General features: G+C 48.5%; 1 protein-coding gene across 1 annotated transcript in view; it reads left to right on the top strand.

The window, feature by feature from the left end:
• Positions 1–23,708, top strand: part of LOC115637082 (alpha-2-macroglobulin-like protein 1) — a 34,229-nt gene that overhangs the window by 2,161 nt on the left and 8,360 nt on the right. Inside the window, exons 3-21 of the mRNA XM_030537936.1 lie at positions 131–245; positions 1,189–1,303; positions 1,781–1,890; positions 2,414–2,581; positions 3,040–3,270; positions 3,919–3,982; positions 4,415–4,560; positions 5,773–5,922; positions 6,588–6,704; positions 8,687–8,825; positions 13,667–13,790; positions 18,844–19,069; positions 19,214–19,340; positions 19,652–19,773; positions 20,380–20,434; positions 21,453–21,536; positions 22,577–22,753; positions 22,982–23,063; positions 23,527–23,683. Coding sequence (XP_030393796.1) covers positions 131–245; positions 1,189–1,303; positions 1,781–1,890; positions 2,414–2,581; positions 3,040–3,270; positions 3,919–3,982; positions 4,415–4,560; positions 5,773–5,922; positions 6,588–6,704; positions 8,687–8,825; positions 13,667–13,790; positions 18,844–19,069; positions 19,214–19,340; positions 19,652–19,773; positions 20,380–20,434; positions 21,453–21,536; positions 22,577–22,753; positions 22,982–23,063; positions 23,527–23,683 — 2,509 coding nt within the window. The remainder of the gene's footprint in view (positions 1–130; positions 246–1,188; positions 1,304–1,780; positions 1,891–2,413; positions 2,582–3,039; positions 3,271–3,918; positions 3,983–4,414; positions 4,561–5,772; positions 5,923–6,587; positions 6,705–8,686; positions 8,826–13,666; positions 13,791–18,843; positions 19,070–19,213; positions 19,341–19,651; positions 19,774–20,379; positions 20,435–21,452; positions 21,537–22,576; positions 22,754–22,981; positions 23,064–23,526; positions 23,684–23,708) is intronic.

Raw genomic sequence — 23,708 nt, 5'->3', positions numbered from 1 at the left:
CCATGAAATAAATGAGATCTGGAGATACAGTAAAGCACACCCACCCAGAGAGATTCCCCTGTTTTCTTTGTGTGTGTGTGTGCACACCCCTTTCCATGTGTTCTCCCACCCCCCACGCTTTCTCGCATAGATACACCTATGGGAAAGGCGTGCAGGGGAAGATCCAGGTGAGCCTGTGCCAGAAGAGTTGGTGGTATTTCTACGGTACCCAGCGACCTCCTCTCTGTCAACACTACAACAACCAGGTGAGCCACTCAGGAAGCCCCATAGGGTGACAATCTTGTGAAGCAGGAGCTGCGATGCCAGCTGAGATGGGACAAGGGGAAGGAGACACGATGCAAGACATGTTATTTTAATTGATTTCACCCCATGCCTAAAACCTGTTTTTGTTCCCTGGCCCCATAAGCAGCTGCCATTGCCTCTGTTGTTCTTGTTAATAATCTTGGCAGTTGTCCCTTATTTGGTAGTTCATTCCTTGCCTATTCTCTTTTTTAACTTTGCCTGTTTTATATGATTTTTCCCACTGAACCATTTCAGATTTAATTTAACACATATGAATGTCAGAAAGCCCGAGAAGCCTTTTAACAGGTGCAACAGAGTAGACTCCTCTTCAGAGAGGCCTTTCCACCACAAAAATGACAACCTCAGCATTGATACCCCTTTCCTCTCCAAAACCACCAACCGACCACCTTTCTCATTGTCTTGCTCTCTTTGGTGCTGAAATCCACCCACTTCTGACACCATGTCATGTTGTGTGGTGGTGCAGACAGAAGCCAAAGGCTCAGCGCTATGTTTATACAATGCTGTTTTAGTGAGACTTACCTCATTAACTCTTGAAGTGTGTCTACACAGCCTCTCGGGGTGGGGGTGCCTCACAGCATGGCTAGATTGACACATGCTAGTCCTGCTGATCTAGTGCCCTCAAAGTAGCAGTGTGGCTGCAGCCATGCAGCTATGGTTACTGTACTAGCTTGAGCAGAGCTAGCACCTGTGTCTCCCTGTGCTCGGAAGCACTCTCCAGCTGCAGCGTAGACACCCCTTTCAAGTGCCTTGCAGCACAGAGCAGGCTGAACTCCCTAGGAGCAGGGGTTCTGTTCTGACACAAAGGTAGCTCATTCTGTGACATCTGTCCCTCCTGCAGTGCGGTGCTGTCCCAGCACCAATCACTTTGCTCTCTCTTGTTTTCAGACTGATAAGATGGGTTGCTTCTCCACGTTTGTGTATCTTTCTGTCTTCAACCAGATCTCCCCCGATTACCGCAGCAACATAGATGCAGTGGTCACATTGGTAGAGGATGGCACAGGTAACCTCAGAGGAGTCTTTGAGGGTATAGGAAAGGCACTTGAATAAACATACACCAGTATTATCAGGACCATCAGAGACTGTCATCCCTGTTCTTAATCCATTGGGAGCATTGAGATACAGGCACACAGGAGGCTCTGGGACTGGCCCTTCTTTGAGCCCAAAGTGGTTAGGCACTGGAGCTACCCCTTACGAGCTCAAGCCCATAAAGTATGTTGCTCTGTGGGTCCATAGGGGTGGTGTGGTCTAGTCTCATGGTGGGTCACTGACAGCTCTCCTACAGCCATCTGCAATTAGGTGGGGAGACCAGATAGCCAGGGTCCTGTGAGCACCATCTCCCTGGGGGTATAAAATGTGTGCAGCCTAACAAATGTTTGTGTCACCAAAGGGCCTGCTCTCTAGTGGAATTGCCCAATGGGATGGTTCTTTGTTTCCTGCCCCTCTCTCTCTCATCTCTTCTCCTGTCCCTTTCACTCAGAGGTGCAGGTCAATGTCTCCCGTAGCTTCTTCATCTCCAGGACAGCGGGGACAGCTACATTTGAGGAGGTTAATCCTTATTACTACACTGGCGAGATCTACAGAGGGAAGGTAACTCTTAGCTAAACCATCCAGAGAGTATGAAATAATGTGCTCCCAACTGTCTCCTCAGCTGTGTCTCTTTGCCTTGCTCTGTCCCCAACACAAGTTCTGGGATGTCAGAGACTGAGTAATTCCCAGCCAAAACACTTGGTTCAGGTGGGATTAAAACTGAGGTATCAGTGGCTCAGGGTAACTGTACAAGAATGTCAATGGCTAAAAAAAACCCCAAAGACTAAAAATCCGGGGGATTCAGAGTTCAGGGTTAGACCTCAAGGAAACCCCAAACATTTGAAAGTATAGAATTCCATAGGCCAGGCTCCCAAGCAAAACCTCTGATGAGTCTGCGTGCTTCTCTTCATATGGCAATAAAGGAGATGATTTCTCTTAAGAGCAGTGCTGGTAATGCTGATGGCAACTGGGGTGTTCTCTCTGCCAGTGGAGATACTGACGGCGAGTTGGGTGAGATGGAGTTGGAGATTCCATACATTGATGAAACTGCTTTGTTTTCCTCTCTTCTCCACGTGATTCTCAGATTAAAATTGTCGATCACCAAGGCAAAGCAGTGAGTAACACACCAGTTTACCTTATACTAAGCTACACCAGGCTGCGTTTTAACAAGACATACATCACAGATGACTCTGGAAGAGCTTCCTTTGAGCTGAACACAAATGCTTGGAATGGTAACTCAGTCTCTTTGGAGGTAAGTGAGGAAGACTCCATCTCATGATTTGTGAAAGTCAGGGACTAATACCACTTTCCAGAACCAGGTTATTGCTCTGCACCCCACCCCCAGCAGTTCTAATGGAGAACCATATTTCAGACTTGCATCACCTCTGGATAGTCCAGTTCTTGGCTTCCGACCAAACAACTCCTTTGATGTACATTATTCTTAAACTGTGGATCCAAGTTATGCTACCCCTGGGCTCCTCACATAACTGCTGGCAGCCCTCAATCCTGACCTGCTGCTGTTCCAATCATGAGCTTCTCATACTGGCACATAGATATGTGTGAGCAAGTTAGTATGTAGTGTAGATTTACACCAGGGATGAATTTGGCCTAGGATCTCAAAGTCATGTCTAGGATCTTGACCTCCCTAGTCCCAGAATCTCTCTCATCTGATGTACTCACCCAGAGAGTTCACTGTTTATTTTTTGACAGGGGAGATTCCTGCTTCAGGACCCAGTATATGTGCCAGGGACAGTCAATGTTTATTACCAGAATGCCTACCACTTCATACAGCCATTGTACACCACCAGCAAGAGCTTTCTCAGGATCGTACGTGTGCCAGGAACAGTGCCCTGTGGCAAAAAAGAGAGGGTGCAGGTGAACTTCAGAATTTACGAGAAAGACCTGAGTTATGGTCCCAAGAGTGTGGATTTTTCCTATTATGTGAGTCACTAGGGAAATGCAAGGGGGTGATGGTGATGGGTTAAAGATGCTGCATCAGAAACCTCGAAAGACTCAAGCCCTATTTGCACAGAACAGAGAATGTGTATGCACGTGAGCCCACACACACACACCCTCTGCCTCCCTGCTAGTGTTCCTCAGCTCTGCATTTGAGAAAGCACCTTTAGGGAGGTGAGAGGGAAGTTCAACATCCATGGCCCAACCAGTCCTTGGTCTCTATACTAAGATATCCAGTGTAGTGACCATTTATTTATTGTTTCCCTCTATTCAATGTAGCAACTGTGCCATTAGGAACAGAGTCACTGAAATAATTTCAATAATAAAGTCCATTGGTCAGCTGTCAAATGGGCAGGACTTTCATTCACTAGTGACCCTGGACTAGATCAGAACCGGTGCCTGACAGGAAAAAGTTTTCATATCCTAGTCTCTTTATCCCCCTGAGCCATCTACTCCCCCCTGCCCAGTGGCTCAATTGTAGCTGGTGCCATGGAGAATGAAGGGCTCTATGTCCCATTCTCCCTAAGTAGCCATCCATGGAGAGCCTGGTCTGCGTAATGCTGTCAAGCTAATGACCATATTTCTGGCATTTCCTAGCCCTTCTCTCATGCCTCTTTCTCTCTTCTCCCTTAGGTCATTGGGAAAGTGGGGATTGTCCTTTCAGGTCAGAAGACTTTCTTGGTTGGGTCATCAAAGAGTAAGTGCAGGCACTTCTTCTACACTGTGATCATTCTGTGCTGTGTCCCACAAGCTCCGCTCCATGGTGTAAGCCATGTTGGGTAACTCTGGGAATCTCACTCCTTGCAAGGCTGACATCTGCTAACATCTGACGGACTGAAGCTTTCAGCCCCCTCAGGTGATGGTTAGAGACAGGGAGATCCTCTGGCTGATCTATAATGGCAGGTCAGAGCTTGAGGAGTTCATGGGGACACTGATTGTTTCATGGGCTTCTCTGGAAATCTCCTTGCTTCTGAGAGACCCAATTCCATGCGACAAAGGCAGGGAGAAAGGGAGCAAAATGGCAGAGGAAGAGTGATGGCAAAAGGGGAAGATCTTGGTATATTTGGTAGTGGAAACATACCCTTCTTTTCCTCTCTCTTTCTCTCCTTCTCCTCACCCCCCAATCCAGTGATGACGGGCACTTTCTTCATCCCTTTGGTCTTCACCTCCAACTACGCCCCAGCTCCTACCATTGTAGTTTATGTCATCTTCCCCACTGGAGGAATCATAGCTGATAGCGCCCCCTTCAGGGTCTCCATGTGCTTCGAAAATGAGGTAGGACTCATGGCTGAGAGCCCTGGGTTCGTGGGTGTGTGCATCTGGGGAAGGAATGCAACAAGGTTATGAGGGTGTGAGGAGTAGATAAATGTGGGTGGTTGGGTGTAACTGAGTGGCTGGGGAAATGATTCACTGGGAATGTAGGGACCTATATTTCAATATGTGGTTTTTGGTGAGGCACTTAGGGGAAGGAGAGCTGAAGAAGAGGGTTTTACCCTCTGCTCAGAAAGGTCTGAGATGTGTGACCATTCTAATGTCTTTTGGAATCAAGTTCCTCAACCACAAGCTGAGAGAGCCCTGTGTGCTGCACACACCAATCTCATTCCTGAGGATTGACAGCTCCATTATTCCACAGGAGCTGTCATGGGGAGCTATGATCAGGCAGGTGAGCAAGTGTTTTAGGTCAGTGGTTCTCAACCAGGGGTACATGTACCCCCTAGGGGCATGCAGAGGTCTTGCAGGAAGTACATTAACTCATCTAGATATTTGCCTAGTTTGACCACAGGCTACATGAAAAGCACTGGCAAAGTCAGCACACACTAAAATTTCATACAGACAATGACGTGTTTATACTGCTCTATGTACTATACGCTGAAATGTAAGTACAATATCTATATTCCAATTGATTTAATTTATAATTATATAATAAAATGAGAAAGTGAGCATTTTTTCAGTAATAGTGTGCTGTGACACTTCTGAATTTTTATGTCTGATTTTGTAAGCAAGTAGTTTTGAAACTTAGCAGTACTCAAGACAAATCAGATTCCTGAAAGAGGTACAGTGGTCTGGAAAGGTTGAGAGCCACGGCTTTAGGAAACCTAGGCCAATCCCATGCAGGGTTTGAAGAGGAGGTCTGAGTCCTTTGAATTTGACCTGGTATTCAGAGACGAGCTGGTGTGGAGAGAAGAGCACTGAAGTGATGTGCCCTCAGAAGGCTGTGCTGCTGTGTTTCGCTGTTTAGGTGCCTCTAATATCATTAGTTGCATGTTTTCCCTACTCCCCAATTGTCCTTACTCCTCAATTGTCCATCCCTTCAGAGTCCATAGCCGTTTCATTCTCTCCTGAAGCATGAGGGGAATCCCAGGGGACTACCTTCACCTGGACTATGTGGGGCTCCTCTCTGCTCTAGCCACCTTGCAGGTGGATCAGCAGAAGGGATTCTCTCTCTGCCTTTCTCCTCTCATGTTTTTTCCCCTTGTGCCCTTTAAGGTGACAATAGAGTTCTCAGAGGATGAGGCCCTCCCTGGATCTGAGGTCAGTCTCCAGCTGCAGGCAGCTCCCAGATCCCTCTGCGCTGTTCGAGCCGTGGATCAGAGTGTCCTACTGATGAGGCCAGAGAAAGAACTGAGCAACTCCATGGTAAATTACTCTATGTCTATCTCTCTCTGTGAAAGGAACAGTGAGAGACAGAGAGAGAAAATAAGAAAACTACATTGCATCTATACAGTGCTGTCCTTCCAAGGCGCTCAGAGTGCTCCATGAAGGGAGATAGTAGCATTATCCCTGCTGTGCAGATGGGGAATGTGAGACATAGGCAGGGGAAGTGACTTTCTCAAGGTCGCAGAGTCATCATCAATCCCAAAGGGACAGACAGAGTGCCACTGGGATCCATTTTTTGCTTAGTCCTTAAGGTGGTTTGGCTGGATATTCAGTTGTCGATCTTAATGCGCCACCAAAGCTTTTGGTGATTACATGATCATCAGCCATGTAGCAGCATTCTTTGGTAAACAAACTTCATAAGTCATTGGTCTGCACACAGTGGTAAATCCAGGGTTAGTTCCTGTGTCACAGCCTCATGCTCAGTACACCAGACCATTTTGCCTCACCAAGAATAAAATAGGAGAAATGGAGAAGAGTGACTGAGAGCCTGTTTGGAGAGTCTATCTCATATGTTGGGTCGAAGTTTTCCATACATGATAGCATGGAACAACCATTCAGACAGATCTTTGGTGTGTTAGAAAAGGTGTATGTCGGTTCCTCTTTCCACTGACTGGTATTTTTTTCTCTTTTTTTGCTTTCCCCAGATCTATGGGCTGTTCCCCCATATTTTTCGTGGTGGATACCCTTACCAAGTGTCTGAAGATGACTTCTTATGCTGGTCTCAAGAACCTCACCAGCCTGACGTGTTTATGGTGTTCAGAGTAATGAACTTTGATTCTTCCTCACTGGCTAGGTGGAGCAGGCCTCTGAAATTATAGGTTATTAGGAAACAGCTCTAGTAATCATTGATATTCCATTGATTGGCTGGATGAGGCACCTGATATTAGTGCCAATAGGAAATTTAGCTATTGCCAGGGGCGGCTCCAGGCACCAGCAAAGCAAGCATCTGCTTGGGGCAGCCCATTTGCAGAGGCAGCAGGGATCCAGCATGAGAGCTGAGAACCAACAGGGGGCTCTGGGAGCTGTAGTTCCTTGATTAGCTCCCCGCCTATAGAGCCAGCTCTGGAGCAGGGAAAGAACTACATTTCCCAGCATTCCCTTGGCCATTGCCAATTGGAAAGGAAGGAGGGGGACCTCATGTGGCAGCCTGCTTTAAGAGCTGTGAATGGCAGGGAGATCATATTTTAACATTCAAAAAACAGGACGCTCCACAGGGAGGGAGGGCAGCTCCACCCTGCCACCATCCACTCCCTCCAACTGTCCCCCACAGAAACCCCAACCCATCCAACCCTCCCCCCTGCTCCCTGTCCCCTGATCACCCCCTTCTGGGACCCCTGCCCCTAACTGCCCCCCAGGACCCCACCCCCTATCTAAGCGTTGCTGCTCTTTGTCCTTTGATTGCCCCCTCCCGGGACCCCTGCCCCTAACTGCCCCCCAGGATCCCCCCCCCCAAGCGCTGCTGGTCCTTGTCCCGTGATTCCCCCTTGCTGTAGAAAAAGTAGGATAAAATTGAGCAGGAAATGCTTCCCAGTGGTTATTAGGACTGGAATTGCTATTTTCAACAGCCATTGCCTTTTTGTTTGTTTGTTTGTTTGTTTAAAAGGAAGACAGTGATATTGCATTGGCAAATTCCCCATAGAAAGAAAGAGTGGAACAAAAGAGTAATAAAGGCACCTCAACTTTTCCTCATTTATGGAGGACAGTCTTATAATATGCATCCAGATATCCTCCAATCACACAAGCAGAAAATTGTTCCACTTTACTGCAGCTCTGTAACCCTATGGGAACCAATCCTGTCTGTGTTCTGTGCACATCCAAAATTCCTGCTGAATGACCTGCCCTGGGAGCGAGTTACCAGTGACCCAGGGCTGCAGGTGTGGGGGAGGGAGGGTGCAGGTGTGGGGAGGGAGGGAGAGCCCAGGGCTGGGACAACAGGAGGTGTGTGGGGGGGACACTGGTGGGGGGGAATAGGGGAGCCCAGGGCTTGGATAGCAGGGGGTGGGGGGCGGGCACTGGTGGGGGGGGGGAAGGGGGAAGCCCAGCGCTGGGGCGGCAGGGTGTGTGTGTGGCGGGGGGAGAGCCCAGGTCTGGGGCAGCAGAGGGGTGTGTGGGGGGGAGCCTAGGGCTGGGACAGGGGGCAGCCAAAATTTTTTTTGCTTGGGGCGACAAAAAACCTAGAGCTGGCCCTGGTTATTGCACATTCATATATCATTGATGGGATGGTTCAGGGCTCCAAACATTATCGGTCAGTTTTACTTTAGTTCTTCATTCTCTATGGGTTAGTGGGTTAGAATGCCTACAATAAGATGGCCAATTCAGCACCGATGCCTCACTGGGCAGTTTGTTGAGGGCATCTGACATTAGTGGCCAATAGGAAACAGTCTTGTTATGCAATGAGAAACCCACTTACAAGAGATGTATATTGGAAAGATGTCCAACAGGAACACTGCTGTTTCCCCATAGACCCTATAGACTTTGAAGGAGAATAAACTTGCACTGGTTGAGTCAGGCCTGATAAATCAACTCAAGGGGCTCCATTGTCTCACTGCTGTGGGTTATGAGTAATTCCCACTTGAATCAAAGTGAGAGACTCATATCATATAGCAGAGGGAGAACTGGGTCCTTGCTTTATAAGGGAAATGAGCAGCCTGGGGGACAAAGGGCTGATGACAGAGGAAAAGGAAGGATGGGCTTCTGATGTCTGAACTTTCAGCACATGTTCTTTCTTTTTTTCTTTCTTCAGGAAATGGGCTTGAAAATCATATCAAACACCCATATCAAGAAGCCGAGAGAGTGCACAACTACTGTGGCTATGACAACAATGATGGTGACTGAGTTGGAGAGCACAGTCCCCATGCTAACCAGACCTACATTTCTCACAAGTGAGCACATTGTTGCTATCCTTTCTGCCTCCTCTTACTTCTCACTAGAGGGCTCAGTCTTGTAGCTGAAACCAGCACAGAGTTCAAGGTAAGCAGTCCATGCTGTGATTGCAAGTGATAGAGGAGAACAGAGAGACAAAAGGTTGCTTTGCCCTGAACTTGCTTTCTGGACTGTCTGTGACTGAGGGGTACATCCCTCTGAAATGTCAGTGAATTGGCTGTTGTTTAAGACATGTCTGTCATCTGATTAGCTGACATTCACACTTTGTGTCTCTGAGCCAAATGGGAGACTCAGCTACTCTGAATATGGTTCTGAGGTTTCTATAAGTAATTGACTCGTCGTCTTCAAGTAATGTCCCTATGGCTGCTCCACTTCAGCTATGTGTGTGCCCCACTCACCTTCAATCAGAAATGTTGATAACTGGGTCCGTTTGACCTGTGCATACACCTTTCATTACCTCATGCCCTGCCCTGAAGCTATATAGTGCTGGGCAGGCAAACTGCCCTCAGGTCCTTCTCAACCACCTCGGCTTGAGATGGAGCTTTAGTGTGTCTGCCCGGTGCATGCCTTGGCTAGATGTTGTACCTAGTTTTTAGTTTAATCTAGTTTATCAGTTAGCAAGTTTAATTTATTTTATTATTTTGAGGATTGTTTCTCCTCTTCCCTCTCTTATGGAGGCTTGCCTTCCTCAGTAGGGCATGCCTGGTTTATGAGGGTTTAAATGCTGCCTCACTTGCTGGGAGGCCATCCCAGTTTGTGATGGACTCTCAAAGGGCATCTGCTGCCTTGAAGAGTCGCACATACCACAGAAGTATAACATCTGTTTAGCCCTCAAATCCAGGGCAAGAAAAAAAAACAGGAAATCAAGTTGCAGCTTCTTATGATGGAGGATGGAGTGTTCCCTCTGCCCCACTTCAGCGCCTGATCAGGAGAACCCTACTGTACAACATTCTCCAGGCAGATCTAGCACATCTTCAGCATTCGCGCAACACTCTCCCAGGAAGAGAAAATCTCTAGAGACCTCTAGAAGTCCCAGGAAAATGAGCTCTGACTCCCTTTCTAAGGAGTCTGCTTCCAAAAGACCTCACTCTCCCAGTAGCTTGACCACATCAGAAGTTTGATGTTGCAACCCAGTACTGTAGAAGTGAAGAGTTCCTCCTGTACTGGCAGGGCCAGGAAACCCTATAGCTTGTCTGAGAGCAAACATGGCTCCAAGAGAGCTTTGGTACCATCTGGATAAGACAGGAATTCCATACAAAGAAGAATGGTACCATCAGACATAGCTTTACCCTGACTGGTTCATCGGTGCCTCACAAAGCTAAGCCTCAGTCTTTGTCAGTGCCCACCTCGGAGTGTACGAAATCCTTGATACTGTCTGTAGCTAGAGACAGTCAGAGTGCTGCATTGGTACTGCCACACCATTCAGTACCGCAAGAATTTAGGTACTCAAAGGACTTATCTCTGGCAGATGAACCGGAGTCTCCACTGCTTCCGGGCAATGAACACCTCTCGGTACTGAGACTCATGTAGTCTCTGGACCCACATCCACCATCAATACCATCTGACTCACCACTCTTTTCAATGGGAACTTCTCCACTGGATAAAAAAGAGGATGATGGGGACCTCCCTGCAGTATCTTCAATATCAGTCCAGGGCTCTCCTACTTATCCACACAAGAACCCCTTCTCTGATACCTGAAGAGAGACAGAGAGAGGAATTTCGGGGAAGACATCGTGGCTGTTGGGAACAACCTTGGATTCCACTCCCTCTCCCGTATGGGTCTCTGTGGCCATATTGGGATCCCTGGGGTGCTTACTGCCAACAATTCTCCAGGACCCTGAGCCCCACCCACTGGATGATAGGGAGATACCATCTTCCTTTCCCCAGAACATATCTCAACAGAAGGAGACATTTGAGGAACGCAAGGTGAGGACAAACAAAGAGGCTACCCCCCAAACTACCATCTCATCTTCTTCACTTGATGAGGTGGTAATCTCTCTTCCTCTGTCAATGGCTGATGATTTTTGGCAATTCCAGAACTTCATAAAAAGGGTGTCAGGCTCCCTACAGATACCTCTTGAGGAGGTCAAAGAACTGCAGCACAAGTTGCTCAACATTCTTTGTTCAGCAACTCCAACCAGAGTTCACAGCCCTGTCAATGAAGTTCTTCTCAATCCTACAAAAATGATTTGGCATACTCAAGTGACCATACCACCAACATGCAAAGGGATAATAAAAAATATGATGTGCGCAATAAGGCCTCTGAATTCCTATTCTCCCACTGCCCTCCTAATTCTCTGGGGTGGACGCAATAAGTGAGCGGGATAAACAACATCATAATAAGTCAGCCCCATTTGACAAAGACCAGAAGTGCTTTGGACCTTTTAGGAAGAAATTCCTATGTATCTGCAACCCTACAATTCTATATTGTGAATTACCAGGCACTCATGGTGAAATATAATAACATGAACTATCCAAAATTAACTTCTTTACTTCAGCAGTTTCCCTCAGACCAAAGGGAACAGTTTCAAGCCACCATAGGAGTGGCTTGTCTCTGATAAGAGACAATCTTGTTGAAAGTCTCTGGGTAAGGGTAAAAGTGTAAAAAATAAGGGTGATGTCATAATAGGAGTCATCTATAGACCATCTAACCAGGAAGAAGATGTGGATGAAGCTTTTTTAAAACAATTAACAAAATCATCCAAAGCCCAGGGCCTGGTGGTGGTGGGGACTTCAACTACCAAGATATCTGTTGAGAAAACAATATAGCAGGGCATAGATTATTCAACAAGCTCTTGGAATGTATTAGAGAGAATTTTTTATTTCAGAGGTGGAGAAAGCAACTAGGGAAGAGGCTGTTCTAGATTTGATTCTGAGAAGTAGGGAGGAACTGGTTGAGAATTTAAAAGTGGAAGGCAGCTGAGGTAAAAGTCATCAAGAAATGGTAGAGTTCATGATTCTAAGGAATGGTAGGAGGGAAAACAGCAGACTAGAGAATGGATTTTGAAAGGGCAGACTTAAGAAACTCAGGGAGTTGGTAGGTAAGATCTCATGGGAAGCAAGTCTAAGGGGAAAACAGTTTGAGAGAGTTGGCAGTTTTTCAAAGAGACATTCTTAAGAGCACAAGAGTAAACTATCCAACTGCGTGGGATAGATAGAAAGTATGGCAAGAGACCTGGCTTAACCAGGAGATCTTCAATGATCTGAAGCTCAAAAAAGAGTCCCACAAAAAGTGGAAACTACATCAAATTATGAAGGATGAATATAAAAAAGCAACACAAGCATGTAAAATGAGATTAAACTAGCTAGAGAGATAAAGGGTAACAAGAAAACACTCTACAAATACATTAGAAACAAGAGAAAGATCAAAGACAGGGTAGGCCCGTTACTCAACAAGGGGGGAAAATAATAACAGAAAATGTGGAAATGGTGGAAGTGCTAAATGCCTTTTTTGTTTCCGTTTTCACCAAAAAGGTGAGTAGAAATTGGACATCTAGCATAGTGATCACCAGTGAAAATGAGGTGGGATCTGAGGCTAAAATAGAGAAAGAATAAGTTAAAATTACTTGTCTCTAGATCCAATGCAGCAGATGGAAAAGCAGTTCTCTCTTCAGTTCTGGACTCCATTCCATGGCTCCCTTCTCCCTGTGGGGATATTGATCAGGAGTCACCTGAAGGGGAGCACCAATTGGGGCACTACTCAAAGAAAGAGGAGAGATGACTCACCCTGTGCAGTAAATGTAGTTCTTTGAGATGTGTATCCCTTGGGTGCTCAAATACCTGCCTTTCTGCCCCTCTTCTTTGGAGTTTCCTCTTTGAGACTTTTTGATAGAGAAGGAACTGAGGATGGTTCACCTGCGGAACTCTATGTAGTCTTGGTGTGAGGCACAAGGGAGTGAAGGGCACATGCACAGGCTGAACAAACACTGCTAATGAAAATCTCCAGTCGAAGGAACATGAGATGTATGCACACTCTGAAGTTGAGTTCCCATAGGGACACACATCTTGAAGAACCAGCAACCACACAGCAGAAATAAGAACCCAGGAACCATCCCCAGCAACAAACCCCGTTGCCAACTCTGTCCACATATCTACTCATGTGTCACCCTCCACAGAACCTAACCACATCAACCACACCATAAGGGGCTCGTTCACTTGCACATCCACTAATGTGATATATGCCATCATTTGCCAGCAATGCCCCTCTGCCATGTACATTGGCCAAACTAGACAGTCTCTATGCAAAAGAATAAATGGACACAAAGCAGATGTCAAGAATTATAACAATCAAAAACTAGTGGGAGAGCATTTTAACCTCCCTGGACACTCAATTTCAGATTTAAATGTGGCCATTCTTCAACAAAAATACCTCTTCAAAAACAGATTTCAACAAGAAACTGCAGAACTGGAATTCATTTGCAAACTTGACACCATCAAATTAGGCCTGAATAAAGACTGGGAAAGGCTGGGTCACTACAAGAAGTAATCTCCCATCAACTGTTGAGTATGGGTCATCCACCCTGATGGAATTGGCATTGTTAGCACTATGAAAAGTAATTTTTATTCCATTGACATTCACATCTTCTTATCAACAGTTGGGAATGGGACACATCCACCCTGATTGAATCATTGATCCCCCACTTGGTAGGGCAACACCTATCTTTTCTTGTGCTGTATATTTATGCCTGCCCACTGTAATTTTCACTCCATACAGCTGAAGAAGTGGGTCATAGCTCATGAAATCTTATGCTCTAATAAATTTATTAGTCTTTAAGGTGCCACAAGACTCCTCATTATAGTTACTACACAGAGTAAGTAACCTCTCTTTTGTAACCTCCAGCTTTCCTCGGGAGTCTCACAACAACAGAACATAGGACCACCATTTCTCCACCTGCACCTCCAGCTGAGGAGAAAGTTCGCAAGTATTTCCCAGAAACATGGATATGGGATTTGTTTTCAGTTGGGTAAGTAGAGCAGTGCCAGATTTGGTCGTCTTAGCATGATCTGGATGGCCAAAGATCCAGGCAGATTTTAGTGTTCTACAAAAGTGGGGGAAAGTGCTGAGTCGCACACCTAAGGAAATGTTTAGATGAATATATTATGGGTTCTTTAACTGTCAGGCTGATGGTAGTAAGGTTTGGTGGCTGAAATTTCAGTCAGTTTTATTTTGTTAGATGTCTATGATCATTAGAACTTGAATCCATTCACTGGAGGCTGGTGATGTGTGAATGCAGAGAAACAAACCTGTTATATCATTATGGTGTTTGTTTGGGTATGATATTATACTATCCCGCTACTGAGAGCAGCCTGTTTTAGCCCTCTAGAAACTGTCCTGCACTAGCCCCTGCAGAAGGACAGGGTAACTAACAGAGCTATTCTCTCTCTATCTCCTACAATTCTTCTTTTGTTGTTTTCCTTTGTATCAGACTGGGCTCTGTTCAGATCATTGAGAAATAGGGCCCAGGTTCTGCTCATCTTGCCTGCTCTGGGGCAGCTGCCTGTAAATCCATCTTGTCTACCCATTGTCCTCATAGAAAACATCCCTGTTATGTGCTTACTCCACATAACATTCTCATTATACACATCTCTGGCAAAAAATGATTCTCTAGGGTCAAAGAAAACATTTCCTACTGTTGGAGACATAAATCTAGTTATCTATTGGCAGGTTATTTTCTCTTCTGTGATGAAGCATAGGGTTATTGTCTTAATAGTCACTGTGATGTCATCTCTTGACTAACTCAGCAACACTCATTCACTACAGAATCACTGCTACTATGTGTTGTAAACTTGGCATGGACTTAGAGTTGCCAACTTTCTAACAGCACAAAACCAAACACCTTAGCTCCGCTTCCTGTCCCGCCCCTTCTCCGAGGTCCTATTCCCCGCTCACTCCATTCCCCCTCCATCCATGGCTTGCTCTCCCCCACCCTCAGTCACTCTCACTAGGCTGGGGGTGGGGGGTTGAGGTGTAGGAGGGGGTGAGGGCTATGGCTGGAGGTGCGGGCTCTGGGGTTGGGTTGGGGATGAGGGGTTTGGAGTGAAGGAGGGGGCTCAGGGCTGGATTTGAGGGGTTTGGAGTATGGGAGGAGGGGCTCAGGGCTGGGGCAGGGGGTTGGGGTGCAGGAGGGAGTGCAGGCTCTGTGAGAGAGTTTGGGTGTGGAAGGGGGCTCAGGGCTGGGACAGGGAGTGTGGGCTCTGGCCGGGCGGTGCTTACCTCAAGTGGCTCTGGTTAGCACCCAATGGGCTAGCACCAACTCTATGTCCTGACTTGCAGTCTGCTGACCCAAATGCTGGAGCGCTGCCCCAGTGCTGGCTGTGCTCCAGCTGGCTGCACGAAGAGGCTCAGTCAGAGCAGGGAATCCCTGTGCAGGGCCTGAGGGGAGTCTGGCGCCAGCCTCCAGTGCAGGAAGGCTCAGGCTGGTAAATCTCCAGCTAGGGGGGGCACAAGCGCTTTGCCTCCCCACCCTATGCCTGGTGCTGCGCATGGGTGGTGTCACTGTGGCCTGTGGTGCAGGGCCACCCAGAGAATTCAGGGGGCCTGGGGTAAAGCAATTTTGGGGGCCCCCTCCATAAAAAAAATTGCAATACTGTACAATACTGTATTCTCGTGGGGGCCCCTGCGGGGCCTGGCACAAATTGCCCCACTTGCTCCCTCCTATGGGCGGCCCTGGGAAAAATAAACCTGCATCTCAGCACAAACCCAGTTTTGAGAAAACTTCTTTACAAGGTATCACTGGTTCTCAGCATCAGCTAGTGCTAAAAGGCACTAAAGCTCATTAAAAGGGTTGGACAAATATTTTCTGTCAAAATTTTTTCTGGATTGAAAACTAGGTGGGGGTTAAAAAGCAGAAAAAAAAACATGGTCAATGTCTGCTTTTCTTCAAAATTTGTTGTGGTTTTTTTAATTAAAAAGCTGAAATTAGTCTGTCAAAACCTGAATATGGTTTGAGAAGTGTGTGGCCAAATATTGGCTGCTTGCTGTGTTTGATTGTTTAAAGAAACAATTAAAAATTCTGCTTAAAAAAAATCCAAAACTTTTGAACCACCTCAGCTTGTGACCAAACACCTGAGCCCATCCAGTCAGAGATTTTTCCAGGTTTCTGGTACTTCGCTGGCTTCCTTGAGTCATATCTGTCTCCGTAACTTTGGGTTCATTTAGGTTAGAACATAAGAACTGCCATACTGGGTCAAACCAAAGGTCCATCCAGCCCAGTATCCTGTCTAGCGACAATGGCCAATGCCAAGTGCCCCAGAGGGGTAAACCTAGCAGGTAATGATCAAGTGATCTCTCTCCTGCCATCCATCTCCACTCTCTGACAAACAGAGGCTAGGGACTCCATTCCTTACCCATCCTGACTAACAGCCATTAATGAACTTAACCTCCATGCATTTATCTGTTTCCTAGAGACTGGCTCCATGGGGTCCCTCACAAACTGGAGACGGTTACTGTGGGTTTGTTTTTAGTATAGCTTATGTACATACTCCGCAAACTGAGTATTTGAGCTTGTTCCAGAATCTGTGATGAGCCTACGTTGTGAACACTGAAATGCTCAAAATAGCACATGCATGTGAATGGACGCAGGGTGCTAAAATTAAATTAACCCAGGGGGTCTCAAACTGGGGGTCAGGATCCCTCAGAGAGTCACAAGGTTATTACTGGGGGTCACAAGCTGTCAGCCTCCACCTCAAACCCCGCTTTGCCTCCAGCATTTATAATAGTGTTAAATATATAAAAAATGTTTTTAATTTATTGGAGGGGGGTCACACTCAGAGGTTTGCTATGTGAAAGGGGTCACCAGTACAAAAGTTTGAGAACCACTGAATTAACCCCTCTGAAGCCTCAGGGAATGCAGGGTGGGGTTCTCCTTTGGTAGGGTTGGGAAGGATATTGCTTTTCTTATGTGATCCTTCCCCCAGTGGCTAATTTTAAATGAAGCTACCCTCCCCTGACATGAATCTCCCTATGGCACTGAAATTAAATATAGACTATAATTTGGCATTAAGAAGTGAAAGGGCTGGTAGCCCTAATGGAAAGGTAACAGCTTGGCTCTTCTGCAAGCCTCAAACTGCTGAATGAGCTTTAGGGTAAGGAAGGCTGTGCCTCCCAAACAACCTGGCCCTGCCTCCTATCTGACCCTCACCCACTTCCTGCCCCCCCGATTGCCCACCCCCCACAGAATCCCCGACCCATCCTGCTCCTTGTCCCCTCACTGTCCTCAAGAGACCCCATGCCCAACCACCCCCTGGTACCCCACCTCTGTCCCCTGACTGCCCCGACCCCTATCCACCCCCCCGCTGAGTCCTGACAGACCCCCAGAACGTCCACAATCCAACCCCACCGTTCCCTGTCCCCCAACTTCTGCCCCCTTTCTGTGCCCTGACTGTCCACGGGACTTCCTGCCCCTTAGCCAACCCTCCTGGCCCTGGCCCCTTACCCCCAGCTCCCCCCTCACCCGGAGCCTCAGCGCAGCTAGGAGCTTCCCTCGACAGCGGTGCAGCGTGGCTCTGGCGGGGCCCTGAGCTCTGCCCTACTCAGAACCACGTGGTAAGGGGGCGGGGCTGTGAGCACCAGGCCGAGTGGACGGAGCTCAGGCCCCGCTGGAGCTTGCAGCTCCACCCCCTTATCACGCGGCTCTGAGCAGGGCGGAGCTCAGGGGCCATGCTGCCCCGCTGTCGAGGGAAGCTCCTAGCTGTGCTGAGGCTCTGGGAGAGGTGCAGACGCGAGGTCGGGCTGGGGCAGGAGCCTCAGCCGTTCTCTTGGGGGCCCCTGCGGAGCCTGGGGCAAATTGCCTCACTTGCCCCCCCCCCCCCCCGGGCGGCCCTGCTGTGGTGCTGGATCTCCGTGGGATCCTCACTGCCGGTTTGGACCGGCTGCAAGGGGCACTGTGCAGCACTGGGCGCCTCACTCTGAGTTCCTCTTGGCGGCGGCGCCTGCCCTTCATTCATCGCAGCCAGAAGTAGTGGTCCGGCTTAGGGTAGAAGCCAGAGGTAGCGGTTTGGCTGGAGGATTGAGTGTCTGAGCAGCAAGCCGCCTAGGAGCTGGACCTGCCAGCCACTTCTGGGAGCCATGTGGAGCCAGGGCAAGCAGGGAGCCTGCCTTAGCCCTGCTGCGCCGCCGACCGGACTTTTAACAGCCCAGTCAGCAGTGCTGACCAGAGTCTCCAGGGCCCCTTTTCGACCGGGCGTTCGGGTCAAAAGCTGGATACCCAGCAACCCTACATAGACTCTACAGGACAGGACAGGCTCCTAACATGCCCTCACATTTTAACTGTCTTCCTCGCACACAGGAGTGGGAGTCATGAGACTTTGATTCTATTGCTTGGCTCTTCCACTAACTCTCCGTGCCCTTCGGCAAGTCACTTCACCTCTCTGTTCCTTGGTTTCCTCATCTGTGAAATAGGAGTAATAATATTCACCTATGTTTGTAAAAGGCTTTTAGATCCACTGGTGGTGAATGCTGTCTGTGGAAAGTGCCAGGCATCATTATTAATGAAATCTCTCTGTCTAGTGGAAAAATCTTGTTCTGTTGGTGTGAGCACCTGAGGCAGGGTACCCTTGCCCTAACTAAAGACAGTCTGACTCATAATAATCAGGGGCCAGAATTATTCCAATCAGACATTTTAACGGTTTAAGTTCCAGCTCTGAGCTCTACAAGGCTCAGTGGGGAACTTAGCGATTCAAAGGTCATCTACAATTGTCTCCAAGTTGACTTCAATGGAAGTTGAGGGTATTTAGCAGTTTGCAGGATAGGATTGTTTACTGATGAGTCTAACACAACTGAACAGTGAGTCTTTGAAAATTCTGTCTGTAGTATGAGTGCAGAACAGAGATGGGCCCAAGCCACAAAACTGGGATGTGGGTTTGGATCCAGATTTCAAAGGCCCCATAGTTCATGTTGTTCTGATTGCAGTCATTGGATTGGGTGCTTTGGGAATAAGGGCTGTGCGCCTTCTTGAGACATGACCGCCTGGTGCCTTCTAGTAAAGGTTTTTGTGTCTGCATGATTTTTCCTCTCAGTCCCACTGGAAACAGGGATGTCCCAGTCACAGTGCCTGACACCATCACTGAGTGGAAAGCTGGGATGTTCTGCACATCAGGGGTGGGCTTTGGACTCGCCCCAACCACCAGCCTCCTGGCCTTCAAGCCCTTCTTTGTAGAGCCCACATTGCCGTACTCTGTGATCCGGGGAGAGACTTTCACCCTGAAAGCCACTGTCTACAACTACCTGCTGCAGTGCATCAAGGTGACTCCTGCTGGTGGCTCTGTAAGGAGTGAGGGGTCAGGGTGGGTGAGCGGTCACATTAGTCCCTGACTCACCCTGGGAGCAGGTGGGGATAGCATGTTCCTCATCATCTCCTGGACTGTTTGCACCACTGCTGTCCCTTAGATCAACGTGACCCTGGCTAAGTCCCCAAACTTCCAGTTGGAGCCATGTGAGGGCTGTGTCTACATCAGCTGCCTGTGCGCCAATGAAGCCAAGACATTTCATTGGAAAGTCACAGCTAAACAACTAGGTGAGGAGAATGGGGGTGGGGGTGGTGAGGGAGAAACAGCCAGGAGGGGGCAATTGTGCCAATTAGTGGATTGCAGTGCAGATTGCACTGAATAAGAAGAATGGAGTATGTAGCCTTTTAGCTTTAGGGCACCAATTGCCACCTAGCCTCAGGTCAAGGGCACTGGCAGGATCAGGAATGGGCCAAAGAGCTATTCATCTCTAGGACACTGGTTCCATTCATTGTCTCTGGTAGGTGACATCTATAGCAGTAATGGAGGGTGTTTTCCACAGGGGATGGCTGCTGGACAATCTGTCATTTCTTGTTTTCAGGGTCAGTGAACATCACCCTTAGCACAGAGGCCCTGGCCACCAGAGATCTCTGTGGAGGGGAGGTACCATTTGTACCGGAGAGAGGATGGACAGATACACTGATCAAACCCCTTCTAGTCCAGGTCAGTTTGGGACTGGACTTAGCTCTTTTCTCATAGCTAAAGGGGAGGACATCTGAAATCAGGTTTTGCTCAGCCTCCATATTCAGTGGGGTGAAGTTTGGGGTCTGAAATTGCCCCCTCTTATTTAGGAGAACTAACTGGCATCTCCTGGCCTGAGCCAGGGTCTAACTGGGTCCTTCCAGTAAGGATCAAAGGACATGCTTCTGAAGGAGATTTCCTCTACTTTATCCCAACCCTCGATCCCCTTGTGCTCCCTTCTGCGGGCACCCTCATCCCCCTCATGCCCTGGCATCAGGGCTTGCCTTGTGCCCACTGATCCTGCCTCCTCTATGCCCTGTCTGAGATGCTGGGATAACGGCCGCAGCCAACTGATCCCTTCACATAGGCCCCACTGCAGTGGCCCCTAGCCTGGGAATCAGCCTTGTCAGGAGCTCTGAAGTCTTTGAGTTGCATGGAGCAAGAAACCAGACAGATGTCTGAAAAGGACGGATTCTCACACAAGCCTGCCATGAAAACACATGTGGTTCATAACCTATTTGTAACCCTCTGTCTCTCCTCTCTCCACCTCCTCTCTGGTCCCCAATGTTGCTGTCTCCTCCCCAATAGCCAGAGGGAATTCTTGTGGAGAAGGCTCACAGTTCCCTGCTTTGCCCTAAAGGAGGTAGGTGGGCTGCTCAGGTGGGAAAAAGGGGCATAAGCAGATGCAGGTGTGTAGGAGGGACTCTGTTGCCCTGGGAAAGTTGGCTAAGGAGCAGCCTTTGTGTTTTATCTGAAGGGGCAGGTAAGATCACATCTTGTCTGTGTAGGGCCCAGTGCAGGATTGTTCCTTGTTCTTCAGGATTTTGTCCAGTCCTAGCTTTAAATGATTGAAGTAATGGGGTTGTCACCCCTTCCCTTGGGGAGGCACGTTTCCACTGTCTCACTGCAAAGAAATGCTTCCTCATATCCAGACTCAAATTTTCCCCTTTCACCTGACTTACGCCTTCTAAGGCCCCTTGCTAACCAACTTCTGGGTTTTCATAGACCACAATCATGTCTACTGCCTTGTCATCTTGGCCAAGTTATACAAGTTGATTCCAATTTGAAAGGCAATGGGAGCTCCCTCTAAATAAGGACAATAGGATTGAGCCTATAATATAGATGTCCTTGCTGCTAGCATACAAGAGTGAAAGCTCCTTCCCTGGGGTGACTAGACATAGCATAGATACAGCTCTGGACTGATCCAGAGAACAGAGAACAGTCCTGCATTGGCCCCAGGCTGGAGGGGATTTCAGAGTTCGGTTCCCATCTCCATGTTCTCCATGGTTTATGATGAGGCCATTCGCAGAGTTAGAGAGATCTAGAGGTTCAGATAAATAGGCTAAACATGTATTTGCCTCTGAGGTTTGAACTGCGATGGAGTAACTGAGGCAGGAAGAATCAGGGAGGTTGCTTTGGACAGTGGGAGCTGCAGGGGAAAAGACTCTCATATCCACAGTGGGGGAAATAAAGTGGAGGAAGAGAGAACTCTGGGCTAGGTGAGTGGATGGAGCAGGGAGGAGAGCAGAGACAGGGTCTGTGGGGCTGGCTGGAAGTTCTGTGGAGGGGTATGTGAGATGCGGGAGCACAGCTGGCTGTAGTAAGAGAGTCTTCTGGGGATTCTGGAGGCCATTTTTTCTGCTTCTCTTCCTGTGTCTCAGTAACTCCAGCGCAGGATTCTGTGTCCCTGGAGCTGCCCCCGGATGTGGTCGAAGGTTCAGCCAGAGCCACCATCTCTGTCGTGGGTAAGGAATTCAGCCCTGGGCGTCGTGGGCAGGGAGTTCTGAGGTGACTCTGATCCAGACCTTATGTCTCTGAGTATGGCCCTGGGAAAGCCCAAACTGTGAACCCCCAAAACTTCCACTGATATTTGACAAAGTCCTGGCCATTTTCCTCCCATTTCCATGTCTGTGTTTCTTGGTTCTGGCTGGGGCTGGATGCACCAAAATACCCAGCAGGAGAGAGGATATTCTTCTTGTGGGAGCCTCCAGCAGGGACCAAAACCAGCAGCCACCACCCAGGGGATCGCACGAGGAAAGGCTTGGATCCCCCTGTCTCCTCGGTGTGTCAGCCCTGAGAGGTTCCGGTAAAGTCTGAATTATAGACACTGAGCTTCTGAGTGCGGATCCCAGCCCAGGCGCTGAACGCTGGGAAGGGAATCTCCCCCCCCTCTAATGGACCATTCCACCAGTGAGCAAACCCACCTCTTGTTATAATGGAACAGTCCAACAGGGAGGTGGGAAAACACCCTCCTTAGAAAAGAATGGTCTACCTGAGAGGGAAAGTACCGCCCCGCCCCTACATTGCTTTAATGGTAAAATAACCCCCCCACGTGCAGGCACACAATGGAATATTCTATCAGGGATGTAAAACACCCCACCCTCTGGGAATATTTGCAGTGGGAGATAAAAATAACCCCAGTGTAATGGAACATTCCATTTCCCGAGGTAAATATAAACCTTCATTGTAGCAGAACATTCTACCGGGTGGAAATACCCCATGCAGCAATGGAGTCCTCCCAAGGAAAGGAAACTACCCTTTAACGGAAGGTTCCACCAGGGTGAGAACAACATCTCCACCCCCAGTGCAATAAATCATGGAACATGCTAACAAGACTGGGCAAAAAACATACTTCAGGCTGCAATTCCACCAGGGGACAGGGCTACCATCACCATGCTATAATGGAACATTCCAACAGGAGAACTGACCTCCCGCCTCTCAGCTAATCAAGATTTATCCCTGTTGCACCGTCTGGGTTTCTCTCTGCTTTGTTCCGCCCTGGCAGGTGACATCATGGGGACGGCGCTGCAGAACCTGGACCGGCTGGTGCAGATGCCCAGTGGCTGTGGGGAGCAGAATATGGTGCTGTTTGCCCCCATCATCTACGTGCTGCAGTATCTGGAGAAGACGGGGCAGCTGACCCCGGAGATCAGGGAGAGGGCAACGGGATTCCTGCGCAGCGGCAAGTACCCTGAGCCCAGCTCCACTAGTGTCCAGTCTAGCACCAGCCATGCCAATAGCCCCTCTCCTGCTCCCACCCTGTTCAAATCCATTCCTCTGTCTGGCACCCATGTAAATACATGTCAATGATCTTGTAAACACTTCATTACCCCCACTCAGTGACCACTCTGTAAATATCCTCTCCCTGGCACTGGTGGGTGACAGTATAATTTTCTGTACCTCTCTCCAGGGTACCAGAGGCAGCTGCTCTACAAACACCATGATGGCTCCTACAGCGCATTTGGTACCATAGACCAGGAAGGTAACACTTGGTAAGTTCTGGGGTAGCTCTCTCATTTCCTACAGTCTGGGAGCCGGGAGCATATGAACTGGGGGATTGGACTGTCACTGACCTCTCAGGAATCTTCCCAGTGCTGCATGGGGAAAATTATAAGTGTCTTGCTGTGCATTGTACATGCCCCTCCTACTTCGTGATATGCCCAGAGTGCCTCAGACAAGCCATGGGAATGCAGCCGCCTCCGGGACAGAGGACAGTAACTGGGCAGAGAAATGGGACTAAGCACGTGGCACAACAATGTGGGAGGGGAGCTCTGAGCAAGGACTGACTTCCTTCTCCTCCTGCTCCCTCTTCCTCACTCACTCCTTTGCCTCGTTCTTTCTCTTTCTTCCTTCCTCTCTCCCTCTCTTTTATCCACATTTCTCATTCACTCTCTCTCTCCTCTCCCTTTGCCTCTCCTTGTCCCCCTCTTCCATGCTCTCTCTCCTTGCCCCCAGGCTGACAGCGTTTGTGGCCAAGTGCTTTGGCCAGGCCAGGCCATACATCTTCTTAGATGACAGGAACATCCGGGATGCACTGAGCTGGCTGCAGATCTACCAGTTGCCCAGTGGCTGCTTCAAGAGTGTGGGGAAGCTCTTCCACACGGCCATGAAGGTAATGGGGTGGCGTCTGCAGGCCC

This window comes from Gopherus evgoodei, chromosome 1 (genome assembly GCF_007399415.2).
Source record: "Gopherus evgoodei ecotype Sinaloan lineage chromosome 1, rGopEvg1_v1.p, whole genome shotgun sequence".
Classification (NCBI taxonomy): Eukaryota; Metazoa; Chordata; order Testudines; family Testudinidae; genus Gopherus; species Gopherus evgoodei.
Note: the sequence above shows the minus strand (reverse complement) of the source record. Positions and strands in the feature narration are given on the sequence as shown.